This window comes from Mauremys reevesii, linkage group 1 (assembly GCF_016161935.1).
Source record: "Mauremys reevesii isolate NIE-2019 linkage group 1, ASM1616193v1, whole genome shotgun sequence".
In the NCBI taxonomy this organism is placed as follows: domain Eukaryota; kingdom Metazoa; phylum Chordata; order Testudines; family Geoemydidae; genus Mauremys; species Mauremys reevesii.
Window position 1 is genome coordinate 327710276 of NC_052623.1, and position 19892 is coordinate 327730167.

General features: G+C 40.5%; 1 protein-coding gene across 5 annotated transcripts in view; it reads right to left on the minus strand.

The window, feature by feature from the left end:
- TAFA5 (TAFA chemokine like family member 5) overlaps positions 1-17792 on the minus strand; it is a 594392-nt gene extending 576600 nt beyond the window's left edge. For all 5 annotated transcript variants that reach the window (XR_005592624.1, XR_005592625.1, XM_039519835.1 and 2 more), the window contains exon 1: positions 16241-17792. Coding sequence is in view for 3 of the 5 variants with exons in the window: in XM_039519835.1 (XP_039375769.1) it covers positions 16241-16352 (112 nt within the window). In the remaining 2 variants the exon portion in view is untranslated. The remainder of the gene's footprint in view (positions 1-16240) is intronic.
- Positions 17793-19892: the final 2100 nt, after the last annotated feature.

The window sequence follows — 19892 nt, forward strand, 5'->3', positions numbered from 1 at the left end:
AAAGTCAGAGGAAAAGTCAGAAAACAGGACAGGAATATAAAAAGGGACTGAAGTGCATTTCAGAGATATTCCCTCCTTAATAGAGCAATGATAAACTTGGCAATTTAAAGCACCAGTCTACTCTAAATATCTCTACTTCAAGTGTCCACTAAGAGTCCGATCTGCTGCTTTAACATGTTTTTACTGATTTTAAATCCTACTAGCTATGGGAGAGGAAGCTGGATTCTGTTCTATGTGCATTATCAACTGAATGGTTACTGAGTTCCAGTCAGTTGCAGCCATACAAACCCTTCACGTGACACATTTGCACAGACACAGCAGGGCAGAATTTGGTCTGCAAAATCCTTTATTACTGATGCACAAGAAGGAAGACAATACAGCTCAGTCTGACTCTCAGTTCTCGATTTGAGACTGGGACATGAGGGATGGGGAGAAGTCCCCTCTCTCCACATATATGCCAACCACATTTGTCCTGAAATCACTAGCAAACACTATGCAGCTCTGATTGTCAGAGACAATAACAAAGTACTTTTAAAAGTGGCAGAAACAGAGCAGGCCCAAGTCACTTGACCTTAGCCAAGAAAACACACACCAAAAAAGAGATTAAAAATTTGACCCACTTCATTATAATTGGGAGTCTGTCCCAGTTGCATAATTTTTTTTAGAAGCAGCACTAGGTAACAAAATGGACTTCAATTATTATAAGTAGCTGAGTACCTTTCACTGTCCTTACTCAGAGTGCTGTTTTAAAAAGCTGATGGATGAAACATTTTGTTCTGATTTGAAAATTCTGTTTTTCTTTAACATTCCTTATGGTTTCTGTCAGAATGGAAAGTCTCACTGCTAAAGTCTGAAAATGACAGCGTGATAAGTCTATCATTAAACACCAAGATTAAAACATATTACTTTGGCTCTGTTCAATTAAAGATTCCAAAGCCTGTATCTTTATTTATTTATTTATTGGTAGAGACAGCCTTTTATGAAAAGACATTAAATGATAGTTCTTAATCTTACATAAATTTAATATAGTTTTAGCCCCTTTGTTTAGTTTCATCAAACTCTATACTTTACACTTGGTTACATGTATTCCTATCAAATTTTTTACATAATTATGATCTTTTGAAAATGAAAAAAAGCTAAGTATTTAGCTATAACGTAAGAGTTGCTTTTGAAATGCCACTGACTCAGAGTTTTCAAGCTAATCCCTATAATTTTTTCCACAATACTTGAAAAGTAGTTACTGTAATTATAAAAGTAGCAATACCTGAATTGCTCTATTGCAGTTCACAATACTTGATAGCAATTTTACAGCTCACAAGAGCACTTTATACTTGCCTAAAAGCACAGGAAGAGAAGTCCATATAATATTATACATATTTTAAAAAGCATATTGAGTATTATGTTCTAAAAATTCATAAAATTACAGAATAACATTCAGACAAGATTAACAGATCTTGTAAAGCCTGACTGTATAGGTAGCACAACCAAATTTGACTATGCAGCTGTCATAAACAGATAGTTAAGGGTTAATGTCTCTTTTACCTGTAAAGGGTTAAGAAGCTCAGTAAACCTGGCTGACACCTGACCAGAGGACCAATGAAGGGACAAGATACTTTCAAATCTTGTTGGAGGGAAGTCTTTGTGTTCTTTGTTTTGGGGGTTGTTCGTTCTCGGGACTGAGAGGGACCAGACATCAATCCAGGCTCTCCAAATCTTTCTGAACCAGTCTCATGTTTCACATTTAAGTACCTAGTCAGGAAGGCGTGCTAGTCTTATGTTTGTTTTCTCAACCTATAAATGTTTCTTTTGCTGGAAGGATTTTTACCTCTGTTTGCTGTAACTTTGAACCTGAGGCTAGAGGGGATTTCTCTGGCTATATACATTTAAGTACCCTGTTAACATTTTCCATCCTGATTTTACAGAGATAATTTTTACCTTTTCTTTTTTCTTTAATTAAAAGCTTTCTTTTTAAGAACCTGATTGATTTTTCTTTGTTTTAAGATCCAGGGAAATGGGTCTTGACCCCCCCGGGATTGGGGAAGGAGGGGATGGTTAAGTCCTCTTTGTTTTAAGATCCAAGGAATTGGATCTGTGTGAAGCCTCTCAAGGCTACCTAGGGAGGGGAAATTCTGGGGGGAAAAAAGAGGGGGGAATGGTTAATTTCTCCTTGTGTTAAGATCTAAGGGATTTGGGTCTGTGTTCCCCAAGGAAGGTTTGGGGGGGGGGGACAGGGAGTGTACCAGACACTACTTCTGGTTGGTGGCAGTGTTATCAGGTCTAGCTGGGAATTAAGCTTAGAAGGGACCATGCAGGTCCCCACATTTGTACTCTAAAGTTCAGAGTGGGGGAGGAAACCCTGACAGCAGCTGTTGGGAGTGAAACATACGTGAACAAGCAATCAGCAATAAGGAGAGCCATCACAGAGAAAGATGAAAAAAGACCTAAGAATACATTCGATGTAGTCTATCACTATCATCTTTGTAAAGCCAAAGCTTTGGAGAACATACAGATAAAAGGAATGGGGGTAGGAAGACAGCAAAGTATCTCTATGAAAGCAGCAGCATTTATATAATACTTCAAATTTCCTGGGAGAAATTCAACTCCTGAATATCAGAACAAGTAAGGTAGATGTTTCCAACCCCTTTTTCTCCACAAGTGCTTCATGTAATACTATATCTAGTAGAGCACTTGCACCCTGCCTCTCTCCAAGTTACCCACTGATTACACAAAGTAACTTAACTTCAGTGAAGATGGAATACAAAGACAATCTCATAGAAGTGAGAGATTCTGTGGCACTACATAATGTTCTTGTTTTCTCCAGAAGAGATCTCATGGGGGAAAGGAAAGAGATAGCCATGAGGGCCACTGTTCTAAAACTCACCTTGTCCCCCCACCCCCTTTTGGGGAAAGTAATATCTATGTAGTGATTAAGCCTAGTGAAAACAGTGGTGAGGCAAATGGAGACTTGCAATTAAGCAACAAAAAGTAGTACAAGAAGCTTCAGACTGAAAGTCAATTGCAAAATGTTGCTGTCAGTTGATCAACATTTATGCCAAGAACAGCCTCCTTCCTATCTATATATATTTGCTGTAATGGTTTGACACATCTTGACAAGTTTATCAAGAATCTCGCATTGTTGATCAACAACAACACTTGCCACTAAAGTGCCTGTTTTGCATCTTGACTTACAGTGTTAGTCTTAACCTTAAGCATTCTTATATATCTGAGCACCATCAGAGGAATGGTTCAGAAGGTGAGTGTTAATCATTTTCAGAGGTGTAGCGAGCGCCCTCCATACCCTCCGACTGGAGGGGGCCCCGCAAGGAAGGGGGCCCCTAAAAGTGGCAAAAAAAATGATTCTGCATTGTAAGGGGCCCCGGACATATGTTCGGAGGGGGCCACGTCCTTTATTGCTATGGCCCTGATCATTTTATTTTATGAGATCACTTAAAGGCTAAACTAAAGGCTTGAAAATAAAATACAAAGCTATTTAAGATCCTGTTATGGAAAACTGGATTATATTTTTAAAACTACCTGCAAGTCATCTCTTCATACCTGCCAGGTGTGGGCTCAAGGTAGAGTGTGTGCGCGTGTTTTTCTTCTTACCTGCCAGGCCTAGGCTCAAGTTAGGGTGTGTGCATGGTTCTTCTTGCCTGCCAGGCATGGGTTCAAGGTAGGGGGTGGATGCGGGGATGTGGGTGGATGTGGTTCCTCCTGCTGGAGTTGATGACAAACAGCTAAATAACTATCAGGACTACTGATCATCTTTGGATGCCTGAGCTGAAAATCAACTCACAAGAGAAATAAATTATGGTCAAAACATCTAGTCTTACGGAGAAGGTGAGAGAAAATTGGTTCTAAAATTTATTCAGATAATTCTCAGTGTTGTAACTTTCATTCCCCTTTAGAATGAGGAGCTGGGGGTGGACAGGGAAGGCTAAGAAAAAGGGAAGTATTAATGCAAAAGGGGCATACGGTTGCCAGGTATCCAGTTTTCAACCAAAACACCCGGTCAAAAAGAAACGCTCCCCGGCCCTATGAAAATGAGCGAATGAGTGAGGGTGGGAGAGAGCGAGTGATGGAAGGAAGAGGGATGGAGTGAATGGGGCGAGGCCTCGTAGAAAGGATGGGGCAAGGGTGTTCAGTTTTGTTTGGTCAGAAATTATATTCCGGGAATATAATTTTTATTATGGGTGAAGGACTGAAAGTGGAAAACAAATGTATTTACCAAAACACTGCACTGAAACTACTCCAAATTCACATTCAGAAAAATCTTCTGAACAGTCATCTACAGTTCTATTAAACAGAGCAACATCAGACAAAAACTATTATCAGCTTTACTGGATGAGCATTAACTAAAGAACACATAAGAAGAAGAGAAATTAGAAACCGAAGTAACGGCAGTAGTTGTAAACAGTTTGGGTTCAGTTCTCCACTGCCTTGCACTTTGTGTAGTAGTTTTAGATGGTTAGAAGTTGGTTTAAAATGCTACCAGATTAGCACAGAATTAAAGTTATTACACAGGCTTAGTCTGTTATTCTATGACAGTGTTAGAGGTGTTATCTTTGTAACTAGCTTACAAGACTAGCAAGAAGATGTGGTCAAAGCATTCTAAACAAAAATTGGGGGGCGGGGAGGAGGGTGGACTGAGGTTTCTGGAACCTTTAATTTTTTTACTGAATGCACACACATAAAAAAAGCCATTGCTTTACCAAAATAGATTTTCAATGCAGCATTTTTTACTTTAGTACAGCCTTAAATTAATCGGTGTATGTTGGAAAAGCACTGGAATACTACGAACTGTCTTTACAAGAAAATAATCTTTGTCAAGATTAACTCTTCATGCTGCACTGGTTAATTTCAGTTTTAGATTTTTGCAACTACAGTGAGTAAAGCCACTTGGTATTATAGACCAAAGATAGTAATGAATGAAAAGATAATATAATGCCTTAAAGAAATTCAGCGAAGTCACATTTCTATCAAGAGTAGCAAAGGAAAAGTGGCTGTTCAAGCTCTAACCCAATACAAAGAATATTTTGTTTTTAGAAGAGCAACCTGTCACTTTATTAGCACTAGAGAATGCACCAAGTGATCTCTCATATCTGTTAAACATATATTTACTAATTTCTGCAGGAAGTAAGATTAACGAAAGGGCCAGGAAGAACAGACAGTCACATCTGTATTTATAAAAAATAGTAACTGATGTTTACTAGCCTGGTGATGCTGAATAGTAGTAAGTCACTTAGCACCAATCCTGAACATCACGCAGCTTGACCATTTACCTTGCCCAGTAATTCCTACACTCTGCCATTTAAAGTTATTGAGAGAGAGCATTGAAGAAAAGGGGTTAAAGTTAAAGCCATTTTAAAACAAAACCATTAACAAAAATTATCTAATGTTCTAGTTAGTGGTTGCAGGTTGAACTCAGAGTTCAGCTCAGCATGACCTCACTAGTTTCCTGAAGTGGCTACAGAATTTACAAATCAAGTTAAAAATTGTTAATTTCACATCTGTCAATTCTTTATTTTTGCAAGTTTGAAAAAATAATGTTGGTTTCTTTAAATGGATATTACTTATTAGTTTATGAAATCAGATGTCCATCCTCCCCCTTCACATAGTTCATCTGGTCAATGTAACCATATTCCAGACATATGAAAATAACAGGTGGACCCAAACCACAGAGTACATATTTAAAAAATTCACAAATTTCTTGGGTGTTTTGATCTGGGCATTTGGTTTAATACTATCTGGAAAGCACATAATGCATGTAGAAAGCATTTGATAATGATGCTGTGGAGGAGTAACCGTCTCTTAATTAAGGCAAATTTAGGGATCTGCACAAGCCAATATTGTGCCCTCATCTATGTATAGTTTCCATATCAACCATGGATAATAGAATCAAGTATTTTCGAACATAGATCCAGTCCTGTAATTGAAGCCAGGGTGGAAGCTTTGTGCCCAAGCAGAACTCTGTTAAAATGAATGAATTTCCACATGGACACAAGACTTCACTTTCACATATCCAATTGCAGTACTAGGCCCATTGAGACTACCTGTCAAGATAGGCAATGCAAATTAGAAAAAACAACCAAGAGAAATACATTGCACTACCACACTATTAGTTAAAATATTTTATTTATATTCTATGCACACCAACATTAAATCCACGTTTCACTAGATAAAGTTTCCCATTTTTAAAAAAGCAAATAGTGCATAAAAAGCTGTGTATTGGACAATAGACAGTCACTACGTCTTACAAGTCCATTTATTAAAAGATATATCAAGAAACCTTTGGAATAACCCAGTCAACCAGAAAAGCTTTACAAATAATTGTAGAATTTGGTGATATGAACCTAAGCCTGAAAATTTGATCTAACCATCTCTTTTGAATTCAGCAATATAATAAATAAAGAAAAAGAAATTGACCAAGACTCCTAGTCTCATGGTCAATACCACCTATATCTGTTCACAGGTTTTGTACTTCTGAGCATCACCCAGGGTATCCAAATGCTTTCTGTGCTAATTAGATTGGCAACAGCAAAGACTCTAGTAGGCTTCTGGAAAAGGAGACAAGCCAGAGGTTCCATGGTATAAAGAGGTCCACTTAAGGGAAATTTTTGTTTTTAAAGTTTGATTTCCCCCAGGCCAATTGAGATTATGCCATCAAATTTGTAGTACATAGGGTCCCTGGACACTAGGGGACTCACAACACGCTGGACAGGTTTAAGTGCTACCATGGTATTTCCTAATCATGCTCTAGTGCTGCATGGTGTGTAACACAAGTCTTGCAGTTTCAGCTCTTTGGTGGTACTACATTGAGCCCAGAGGGTTGAGAAGAAGAGATGGCAGCTCAAGGGCCTCCCCTTTCTCACACTGGCAGGAGAGCATCACTGATTTCCCCTCCCCCTCCTGTTTAGCATCTATTCATTCCCTGTGGCCCCCCAACACCCTTAACTACCAATACAAGTTCATGAATCAATGATGGCTAAATTCCTTCTGTCTCCCACTACATTCTCCAGAACCTCTTCAGCTTCTATAATCAGTGCACAGACTGGCTGGTGGAACAGAGAAGCTCCCACAAATGATTTTGGGTCTTGCAGAAAGGTCATCTAATGGAACAGCTTTGCAGGAATCACCAGATTTGCATGAACTGGTCCCACTTCCCCATCAGCTGATTTTATTACCACTGGCAAAACAATATGTGCTCTGAAAGATGGAGAAATTAACAAATAGTGAAGAAGCTACTGCAAGCTCTTCTCTATTCACTAGGTTTGAAAATTAGAAAGAAGTTGTAAGAGGTATAGAAATGTCCTCTTGCCTTCATTGTTGTATTTCTGTCTATTCAAATAAATGCATATATGAAAGCAGTCACAGCATATTAATATCAGAAAAATATATAGCTCCCAGTGATGCTGGAAAACAGAATGAGTTGCTTTAAGTGTGAACCTGACCCACCTGGAAAAAAAACCAAACTAAAAACAATCTGATTAATCAATTTTAATACACACACAGCACTAGTTACTGTGTCATCCCACAACAAATTTCACACACATAGATGATCAAAAGGAGCATCACTGTCCTTCAGTCATTTAGAGGAAGGACTCCTTAGCACAGACATCAGTAATATGCCTGACTGGAAAGAAAAGCCTCACTCCATGTCTTCAGCTTATGAAACTCAGGCAGTAGCAATCAGTTAGTGGAGCAGTTCTACAGACAGGATACTCTTAGGAACTCCAAGTCCAGGAACTGAAAGCTGTTACACCACAGTGGATCAATCAAACTGACAGCACACATTGTCAGAACAGGTAGGGACTAGCCTGCCTTAGCCAGGCAGCACCATCGATGGGATTTTTAACGGCCCAGTCAGCAGTGCTGACCAGAGCTGCCGCAACCTAGTGCCTTACATTCCACGACCCAGCCCTGGGTCATGACCCACAGTTTGAAAACCACTGCTCTAAACTGTGACTGGCTACAACAGGACATTGTGGCAGCTGGAGGTTGCTGGAGCTCAGTAGTATTCCAGCCACAACCCCTTTGCCTGGGGCCCTGATGCTGGTAAGGATGATGCAGAGATGGCTACACATAGGCCATGCCACTGAAATATTGCCCCTGGGCTGGCAGAAATTTTCAACTGTCTGCTTAAGCCAACCTTGTGCCACAAAGTGCATAAAACACTTAGAGTTGAATCTTAGATTGAATACTAGCATTCAACATTTAACTTCAGTCCATAAATGCTTGCCAAACTGTACCATGAGCAGGCTTTCCAGCAGCCATATTGGAAACATTTTATCCTGTTTCTGTAGCCCATATGGACAAAATTTAATAATTAAAAACATTGTGTGTTCAATAATCCTTAAGAATCAGTATGACTACCCTTCACCTCCCCCTCGATTTACAATAGGCATGCAATGGATAATAGGAGCAGGTCGGTAGAAGACCTTTATACCCCTTTTAATGGATTGCTTTCCTATGAAGCCAATGTCAGCCATCAAACAGAAGTTCTAAATAACAGAATTCAAGTTATGTTTGTTTAAAGTCATTTGGAGGCATTTAAATGGTCACAAGACAAAAAAAAAAATCAGAAAAAAAGGAAAAAGAAAAAAATACATTTGCAGATCCTGATTGCAGAAGATTCTGATGCTAGTACACTCCAATAAAATCCATGTAACAGATCACCTTGTACTTTCTCCAGATAATTGGTCATATGACATTCTCAGTGTCAATTTTGGTGCTCTGGCTGACAGGTGGTATTTTGTAGAGGTCATTAACTTTAAAGTATCATTTTTTAATTCAAAAATGAACCCTCTTAAAAAGGAGCAGCTGGGATGCCATATAAAGAGATGGAAATTTTAATGTTTTGCTTTTCATGCTTTAATGTCACAAAATCATCATAATAATTTCTCATTTCTATACATAAACATGACAGAGAGCAGGTTGAGTAATGCAAGTTGATCTACATTTTGCATTTATTCAAAATTCAGAGTTTGGGAAAGAAACAAGCACAGTAATGCTTATAGTAAACAATGATTTTACAGATTGATTCCACAGATTAACAGATTTTTTTTTCCCTTTTGATTTTTAGATGAAGACAGAACTGGATGACAAGGGTTTGGTAATGTGAGATGGAAGCCCTACATTCACAGGTCACTTGTTTATGTTTGACATAGGTCAGAGGTGACCTCTCTCATCTGACAATTGTTCAGTGGCCTGCGTGAAATGAGTTGGTAGTCTCAGTCCGCTGCTTAGTGGAGTTGTTCAGTTAGAACTAATTGGTATCTCTGCTGGCAGTTTCAGAAGACATGCCTAGGAACGGATAGGCCTAAAAGCCATACTGCCCTTTTCCTCCTAGAAAGAGGATACCTCCAGAGCAGGATTGACAGGATAGCAAGAAACTCATATTGGATGGATGGTGGCAGTGTCTATTCTGTGCATAAACAGAGGACTTGAGTTTCAGATGAGGTCAATCTGGCACCTTTCATAAGCATTAATGTATTTTTTTTCTTTTAAAATAGTTGGCATTTGGCAATATATCTGAAACTCTCTTGCTTTAACTTTAGCTCTGAAAGTTTTGTGCTGTTATTGAAATTGTTTTTGTCGTGTACATATGTAATGTTATTCAAACATAACTAAAAAGGGTGTAGGGAAGCAGTGAGAAAGGCAAAGAGCCGGGTGGAGATGGACCTAGCGAAGGGGATTAAAACCAATAGCAAAAGGTTTTTTAGCTATATAAATAGGAAGAAAACCAAGAAGGAAGAAGTGGGACCGATTAAAACTTTAAATGGAGTGGAGATTAGGGATAATCTTGGCATGGCACAATATCTAAACGAATATTTTGCCTCGGTCTTTAATTAGGCTAATGAAGGGCTAAGGAATAGTGGTAGAGGGACTGACGGGAATGAAGATATGGGGGTAGACATTACGGTATCTGAGGTAGAAGCCAAACTTGAACAGCTTAACGGAAGTAAATCAGGGGGCCCGGATAATCTTCATCCTAGAATATTAAGGGAATTGGCTAGTGAAATTGCAAGCCCGTTAGCGATGATTTTTAATAAATCTCTAAACTCGGGGGTTGTACCGTTTGACTGGAGATTAGCTAATATAGTTCCTATATTCAAGAAGGGGAAAAAAAGTGACCAAGGTAACTACAGGCCTGTTAGTTTAACATCTGTAGTATGCAAAATCATGGAAAAAATTTTAAAGGAGAGAGTGGTTACGGACCTTGAGGCTGATGGCAACTGGGACAAATTACAGCATGGTTTCTGAAAGGTAGATCGTGCCAAACCAACCTGATCTCCTTCTTTGAGAAAGTAACAGATTTTTTAGACAAGGGAAATGCGGTGGATCTAATGTATCTTGATTTCAGTAAGGCGTTTGATACGGTACCGCATGAGGAATTACTGGTTAAATTGGAAAAGATGGGGATCGAAATGAAAATCCAGAGGTGGATAAGGAGCTGGTTAAAGGGGAGACTGCAGAGGGTCGTATTGAAGGGTGATCTGTCGGGTTGGAGGGGGGTTACCAGTGGAGTTCCTCAAGGTTCGGTTTTGGGTCCGATTTTATTTAATCTATTTATCGCTGACCTCAGAACCAAAAGTAGGAGTGGGCTGATAAAGTTTGCGGATGACACCAAGTTGGGAGGTATTGCCAATTCGGAAAAGGATCGGGATATCCTCCAGGGAGATTTGGATGACCTTGTAAACTGGAGTATTAGTAACAGGATGAAATTCAATAGTGAGAAGTGTAAGGTTATGCATTTAGGGATGACTAACAAGAATTTTAGTTATAAGCTGGGGACGCACCAGTTGGAAGTAACGGAGGAGGAGAAGGACCTAGGAGTCCTGGTTGATCGTAGGATGACTATGAGTAGGCAATGTGATGTGGCGTTAAAAAGCTAATGCGGTCTTGGGATGCATTAGGCGAGGTATTTCTAGTAGAGATAAGGAGGTGCTAGTCCCGTTATATAAGGCGTTGGTGAGACCTCATTTGGAGTATTGTGTGCAGTTTTGGTCTCCCATGTTTAAGAAGGATGAATTCAAACTGGAACGGGTACAAAGAAGGGCCACTAGAATGATCCGAGGAATGGAAAGCCTGTCGTATGAAAGGAGACTTGAGGAGCTCGGTTTGTTTTCCTTAACCAAAAGAAGGATAAGAGGAGATATGATTGCACTCTTTAAATATATCAGAGGGATAAATACCAGGGAAGGAGAGGAATTATTTCAGCTCAGTGCTAATGTGGACACAAGGACAAACGGATATAAATTGTCAGGAAATTTAGGCTTGAAATTAGACGAAGGTTTCTAACCATCAGAGGAGTGCAATTCTGGAACAGCCTACCGAGGGAAACAGTGGGGGCGAAGGACCTCCATGACTTTAAGATTAAGCTGGATACGTTTATGGAGGGGATGGTATGATAGGATAACGGGTTTAGTCAATAGGTCAATAACATGCCACACTGGTAATTAGTACAAAGGGTCAATGTTGGGATATTGTTAGCCTTTTCCAGAGGGTCTGGCTGGAGAGTCTTGCCCACATGCTCGGGGTTCAGCTGATCGCCATATTTGGGGTCGGGAAGGAATTTTCCTCCAGGGTAGATTGGCAGTGGCCCTGGAGGTTTTTCGCCTTCCTCCAAAGCATGGGGCAGGGGTCGCTTGCTGGTGGATTATCTGCTACTTGAAGTCTTTAAATCATGATTTGGAGCATTCAACAGCAGAGTCAAGGGAGTGAATTAGTTCAGGAGTGGGTGGATCGGCTTATGTGGCCTGCATCTTGCAGGAGGTCAGACTAGATGATCATAATGGTCCCTTCTGATCTTGAATTCTATGATTCTATGAAAAAAACAAGGAAAAATTAAAGGTCTGATCCTCCAGTGTTGCTGCACACACAACTTCCATTGACTGAAAATGGAGAGGCTTCAGGATCAGGCCTTTAATGTATGCTTAACCTCTAACTATTCTAGCACTTTTTTTATATATTGCATTCAACAAAGGAAAAATAATGAGTCAGAAGAAATGTTTCCACTTTTCACTTGTCCCAAGTTGAAATAAATTGTACTTATATTTACGAACACAAAAGGATTGTGCAGTTACAGTAAACTTATATGACTACAGGATTTTGTGTTACAAGTCAGTGTGATATGATGTCTGGCTTAGGATACCTCTTCAACCCATGCTATATGAACTAGAAAGGTGAACTTTCAAAATAGAACTCAATTTTGGTAGTGCTTTTTTAAAGATCCATATCTAATGCACTTCAGAGTATTACTTCAATAAAGAAAAGAAAAGAAAAGAAAAGAAAGAAAAAAAACACCTAAAAAGAGATATGCCGCTATTATCCTTTTGCTTACATAATAGTACTGAACAGGGGAAGTCAAAGAGTCTTAACTGCAACAACATAGCTAATGCTGAAGTGCACTTTGTTTCAACAGCTATTATTTAAGTGTAAGAATCATATCAAACAAATAACTTAATATTTACAATGAAGTGAGCTGAAGTAGACCCATACAGAATTCATGCTATGGTGGTCAAGAATATGCCTCCTGCATTTCTAATGTGGCATTCTGTTTTAAAGTCATAGGAAGTTCTGATGAATGATTTTACCTAACACATAGGAAAAAGGAGATCCAGCCTTCTAACACCTATCTGTACATTTTTACTGACTGTGTTCTGTGAAGGTGTATTGAAAGCAATGTTAAACTTGGGGCAAGTAGTTCTCTCCAGTCTGTTTGGATCATTAATTAAGTTTGTAAAATTAGAGTTTGAGAGCACTACCCAACTCTGATCCCTTCAATGGCAATTGAGGGTGCTCAGCAGCAGGGAGGATAGTGATATTCAAGATTTCTTTACATTTACTTTATTTCTTGTAAATAAGTAAGCTCCTTGGTAATCGTTATCATACAGTCTTAGACAGTCTACTTTTTAACCATCTCATATGTATCTCACTTCTTGTCTCACTTCTTCCCCCCATTAAGGGCCTACACTCACAATTCAGAATATTTTCCTCAGGATGAAAGAATTACAAGACTTTATCACTATAGCAACTAACCTAATTGCTACAGTGCAGGTCTGTCTTCAACCATAGGATGGAGCCACTATCCCTAAATATAATCTAAACATTTAGGGAAGAAAAATGGCCAGGTTACCATCTTTACCACTACAAAGAGAAAATAATAGTGCTTCAGAAAATAAAGAATAAATAAAAATCTTGTTGACTGTACATGCATCTCCTGAAAGCTAAGTTTCCACAAATGTGCTAAATTAAATCCAAAGCGTAACATCAGCTGCTCTTACTAACAGCTGTCCTGCACAACAGAAACATATTCCTAATAATAAAAATCTAAAGTAATAGGGAAGGGATACAAGCAGCTGTCATACAACTGCATTGTGAATACGCTGTCAGCATGAACAGACTGATAAAGCAAATGAGCAATACAGACAGAACAGTTTAATTTGCATTTTTGATTTGCTTTTACGATACTATAAAAGTTCTGTCTTCACTGGAACCACAGCTCCAGGGTTTCACACAGTTATATAAAAAGGATACAGTTAGGGATATAAATCCTTACTGGATATTTTTAATTGTTTTAATGAGTATAACATATAAACATTTACTACTTTATATTTAGCAAAGCTGTGTGTGTGTGTCTGTGTGTCAGAGAGAGAGAGAGAGAGAGAGCGAGAGAGAGAGATTGCAATCTAGAGTCTTAGTGTAATTTCCATTACTTGAAGCCATAAGTGTGTGAAAATGTTGGTGATGTTTTGTGAGTATTTTTAAAACATTTTGATAAAAGCAATTCAAGATTCTTATTTCTCTTTAAAGAAAGCAAAAAGACTCTCCCCTTTAACAAACAATACATCATATGATGAATGGATGACTAGACCTATATGAATCTGAAGAGATTTGGTGTAATACTATAAACTATGAGCTAGTATATGTACTCTTCTCCCTAAAATTTTTAGACATCTTCACCCTTTCCTTCAGGGAAGGAATGATATTAACAATTCTTCAAGTACTATAGCACTCAGATAGTATGTAAATGATACTTCATTAACATTTGGAATTTCACCTTCAGTCATTAAATTAGTGAAACTCCACATAAATGGTGAAGTGACACGACACTACATGTTTTAGGCTGCCTGGTGTTTATTCAGCACTATATGGTACAAATAATATGGTATGTTTGATCAACACCATCTAGTATAAAATTTGCTGGCAAAATAAATTAGTGGTTGTTCACTTAAACACACCAAGATATTGTCTGCATATACCAGTTAACATTTAATTGTTCAGCACCCATAAGCAATGCTAAAAATATGCTGAACAATAATTAACAATAGAATTGAAGGCAAAAAATCCTCCCCTTTCACAGAACAATACAAACTCTCTCATCCTTAAACACTAATATATATAGATTCTAAAAAAACCTCCTTCTGATAGTTATTGGGATTTACAGTTAACCCATTACTGGACTGTGACCATCGAAGGTATATTCAGAGGAGAATTCTTGTCATTTTCATCTAGGAAACCTGTGACTCTGGAGATATGCACTTTCTGGAGAAAATTTGTATAGAAGTTAATACAGATTTAATAAAATAAGATGCAGCTTAATCCTCATTGCACTTTAGCTAATCACTCTCCAATATGCATTTATTGATTAGCAGAACACTTATCTCCCAATGCACTGAATTCTGTTAAATCTTAGTAAGTTGTTTAGGATATCCTCAGTGTTTATGAGCAAACTGAATACTACATCATGTACAAAATAGAACTGATTAAAAGGGAAGCATATTTTACATTATTTTAATGAGCTATTTAATTCAGAATGTATTAAATTAAAATAAATGCTTACAAAATAATTCTACATTAAACTGGAATTATGTTTTAGATACAAAGCAGTGAATGAAGATTGTCAGTGTCATGAGCCACTATAACATGTAAAGCAGTGAAGGAAAAGTTCTCATGGCTAGTTGCAATCTCATTTCAGAAAATGCTGAGGGATGGTAAATTTGATAAGGGTTGGAGAGAATAGAATGGAGGGGTTAGGAAATGCCTTAGGCACACTCTTTAAAACCAGAATCCATTTCTTTTCCATCATCCCCTACCACCACTACAGCTCATCATGACAAGCTTTCCGCAGAATGTCTACTTTACATTTATGAAAGGAATAGCCATGTCACATAAATTACAGATCCCAGCCAAGTCAAGTGACCAATATATGGAGAATACAGCATGGGTTAAAATTCATATTTGACAGTTAAAGTTGTAAACTTACTTGTCCCTATATTGATATGGTTTATTATAAACACAAACTATTTATTTATTTTTATTTTTAATTTTTACTTTTGCTCTTGAATGCTCAGTCTAATACTGTGGACAATTTTGTCTTTTTGCAAGAAGATGGTCAAACTATACCTATATTACATAACTGTTTGAGAACTAAACTTACTGGGAGCAATAACACTGACTGGCATTATCAGTGTTAACATCTGATTTTTCAGCCAAAAAATAAGTACTTTTTTTTAAATTGTAATACTTAGGGTATCCATTCCTACCAATAATGTATATCCCTAAAATCTGTGCAGTTACATTTCTGCCCTTCAGTACTTTAATTCAAGAATGTCAGCCCTGCAAGAAACTAATATACAATCATCAACTGATTATCTATCAAACAGCTGTAAACTCCTGATGTGGCTTTAGTATACTGCTGAAGTAGTGCTAAGGAAGTTCTAGGGTTTGTTCCAATGCAATTTCACATTCAGAGAATCACATATGATCGTGGCAATATTAAGACATGTCATAAACTAAGTATGTGCTCTCCCGAAGAAAAAAAATCAACCCGAGCAAAATAACTCGTTCATGAAGTGTGTGAGTGAATGACTGGGGGGAAGCACTCCTACTCAAAGCTGATTACATTAAATAAACATTGGAACTAATCACTATGGAATATTCAATTGGATTAAGCTTAGTAAAATTAAAGTTTTCTCTTTGATTTTTAAGAACAATACTCTATCCGTGTTTGAAACACCACAACTACAATCTACGAGTATCTCAAGTGTTCATCTGTAATAGTACTATTAAAGCGTCGGGTCTTATCTGCTTTTTAACTGGCAGGGAGGGAAAGAGAGAATCTAGAGCATAGACTACGTGTGTTGGTCTGAAACCTTGGCCTTGAAGATATGCGTTACCTCGGCTGGAAAGGGTGTGGATTTGGGTCCAGTGGAAGCATCAGAACAAATGTACTTACTGCAGTAGGCGATTAGAAGACTAGCCAGGATCATGATTGCCCAGAAAGTTGAGGACATGCTTGGCAATGCGTTGGCATCTTTTCTACTGCTTGTCCTGGGAGATGAAGCCATTGAAACCACTTCCCCGGAGCAAGAATGTCAGTTAGTTTCACCAGCCAGTTCTCCCCTTGACGGATCGCCTTTCTCCACGTGTAATCCCAAAGAAAAACATCTTCACAAGATCCAAGGGTTGAGCATCGGCAACCCTGCAGGAAGCATCTTTCAGCGAGAAAGCAAAATAATTCTAAAGCATCGAAAAACCTCTGTGCTTGGGGGGGGGGCTTCCGATGGGTTTCCTCCTGTACAGTGGCACCGATTCACTAGCGTTTTGGATGTTGTTGGGGTTAAGATGCCTAGTGCTACTGAGCCACAAATTAGGCTTTTTATTTGAGAAAGTTTTTTGTTGGTTTGCTCGTTTCCGCCCCCTCCCCGCGGGAAAAAAAAGCCACCCCCTGAATTTTCTTAAATCACTTACAGTCACGAGGAGACTCGGATGGAAACCTCCCCACTTTCCAGCCCAAATGCAGCTTTAGGGTAACTCCCTGCCCAACTGCAGCTACTTCACAGTCCCATCCAGCATTGGGGCGCAGCACACGGGGTGGGGGCCGATTCACGGGCCGCCCCCGGCTGGCCAGGTGACTGCCGGTAACTCCACAGCGGCAGGGAACTCAGGCAGATCCGCTCCCAAGGCCGGCGGGGGCTGGGCTGGGCTGGGAGCTGCGCCTGCCAACAGCTGGGAACGGCGGCAGAGCCAGGCAGACACGCCGGCCGGGGAGCCCCGGAGCAGGCGCTGCCAGCCGAGCCAGGTCTCCCCTCCCGCCGGCTGCTCGGGGCTTGGATGGAGAAGGGGCAGCAAGAATCCCTGGCTCACGGGACACTTTACACAGAGGCGCTGGGGCCGCCGCCGCAGCTCCCCCTGGCCGCTTCGCTCCAAGCACCGGCTCCGCTCTCAGCCCCTTGGCGCCTCTGCTGCTGCAGCCCCGGCTGCGGCGGCGGCCCTGGCAATCCCAGGAGGGAGGGGGAAGCGGGTCACGCCCACAGGTGAAGGGCGCTCCGGAGCTGCCCCGGCCAAGCCCAGCCTGGGCGCGCCACGCCAGGCGGCCGTCACAGCGGGTGGGCGCGCAGGGCGCTTTCCCCCCGCTGGCCCATGCCGGCTCCTTAGGCGCCTCTCGCTGCCTGGCACCGCAGCTTCTCGCAGGTCCCCGCTTCCCGGCTCTCTCTCCTCCGCTCCGCGCTCGTTCCGACACCGAAACCGCGTCGGAAGCGTTTAACCCCTTGCGGGTGGGAGAGTCGCACGGAATCCAGGCTCCAGGGCGGCCGCTTCCCGCTAGAGGACGCCTGAGCTGGGCTGCAGGTGCGCAGCAGCGGGCGGGGAGCGAGCGGATAGAAGCAAAGGGGGCGAGCCCTCCCTCCGGCTCTATGGCAGCAGCGCGGGCTCCTGCCTGCCCATCTCAGAGCAAAGGTGGGTTGTCTTCACTGGTTCACAGCCTGGAGGGATCTGCCCCCGCCCCGCTCCTTCCCACCTGCTGATTGATGCAAAGCAGCGCACCTCCAGGGAACTCCGGGGCAAACTTGTCCCTCTCCTTGGGAGGCTTGCCTAGCGCTGGGAGCTTTTCCGCAGCGCCTCCCCCCCACCTCTCGATTCTCCATGTTAGCAAAATTCACTGCCCTGCTGAGCAGGGTGGGTAGGACAGGTAGCCACACCAGCACCATCAGTGAGGGGGCCTCTTTCCCAGCTGTTCTCACTCTTTTGTGAGAGACTTTTTTTTTTAAATAAAGCTGATGCTCAATTTAAAGGAGCTAAAGAAAAGATTGGTAATTCCTCTTCTCTAGGCATCTCTTACCCTGGCCTCCCACTGTAAATATCCTGCAACCTGTGACCTTCCTTGTAGGCCAGCTTATAAGCAGGTTAATGGAAACATCCTTTCTGTATCCAAGTGTGGTCCCTAGCCAGACTACTTGAAGGTACTACAGACTATTTCTGTCGCTGTAGTGAAACATGTCACCTTTCAAGTGGTGAAATTCCAACATGCAAACAGAGCCCAGTTTAGGATTCACGCAGGCTCCGGGAGAATTTTTGCTCAAACTAAACACTTTAAAAGGTTCCTTGCAGAAGAGCTTTTCATTTGGTGTCTCCTTAGCAATATCCTCAGATTAAATTTTTAGATTCTACTTTAAGTAACCAAGCTCTGTGCAACTCCGAGGAAAGTGTTGAATCAGGATTGGCAGGCCGGAAAGGGCTATCAGAGGAGCTCTGCTCACGCTATGCAAATATTGTGAAAACACAGCACAGTATACTTCAAAGGTTGCTTTCCTTCCTTCTCAGTCACTTAACATACGTAAAAACTGATCATTGTAAATGGGACGTATGTTATTTTCAAGAAAGGATTTTGGAGAAAATTTTCATACAAATACACATAGTTAAAGCACTTTGTTGGCTTGATCTGCCTCATGCAGCAACAACATGCACACATTTGCACGATGAAAATAAGGTTGATTCAGATTCCTTGACTTGAAATCTACTCTCTGAACAGTATTTTGCACCCTGAGCTGCTAGGGCAATAAGCTTTATGTGCTCAGTTGTACTACACAGATGGCTGTAGAGCTGTCATATTATAATGGTTTATGTACAACCTTCCCTTCCAAGATGCCATTTCCCTTTGCCTCATTTTTCAGTGCTAAAGTCCTTTCTGTTATGTTTGAGAATAGACTATAAAGCAAATCTACCATTAAAGCAATGGGCTAAGCGTTTCTTCCCCTCATTGTGAAGAGGAGCATTTAATTCTCATTATTTAGTGTTCAGTGAATAAATCTTTGTGAACCCTCCTAATCACTGAGATTCCACATTTTCTTTATAAATCAGTATAAATTCCACAGTTCCTTTGGCATCCATTGAAATATACTATTTTAAAGCATTACTGCATAATCAGTCTCTTTTAAAAAAATTGGGGCTTTCAAGTTTTCCATTCACATAACTACTAGGAAACAAATGTCTCCGCATGGTATGCTGTTTACTGTAATTCCAGTACCAACATGTACATTAAACAGATCCCTGTGAATATGCAATGAAATCTGATCTCCATTAACCTGTACCCATTGAACACAGTATTCAGAAATTTATTAGAACACATGTGCAGACACAAATACCCCCAAGATAGCAACTCTGTAACAGATACAGAGAGTTTGGTGCATGTAGAGATATGATTTCAGGTTAGAAGGAACCATTATATCATCCAGTCTGTCCTAGTATATAACAAGCCACAGAATTTCACCTAGCAATTGCTGCAAATTGTCTAGTAATTTTTGTTCAACCAGAGCATCTCTCTTAAAGAATCTATACTAAAAGTTAGAAGAGAGGAGGGTGCTGCCAACTCAACTGTTTTAGATGGATTTTGGTTTAGGCATCCACCTTTCTTGAAAGAACGGCTCAGGCACCTGACTCCAGGACAAGAGTTTCCTAAGAGGGGTGGGGCCTAGGACATACCCCTCTGATTGCCATAATCTATTGGCTAATTAATGCAGCCCCTCACCTCACCTCCTATGGACCCCATTACCAGGCCCCTCCGTCTCACAATGCATACAAAGCCAAGGTGCCTAAATCAGGGTTTGTGG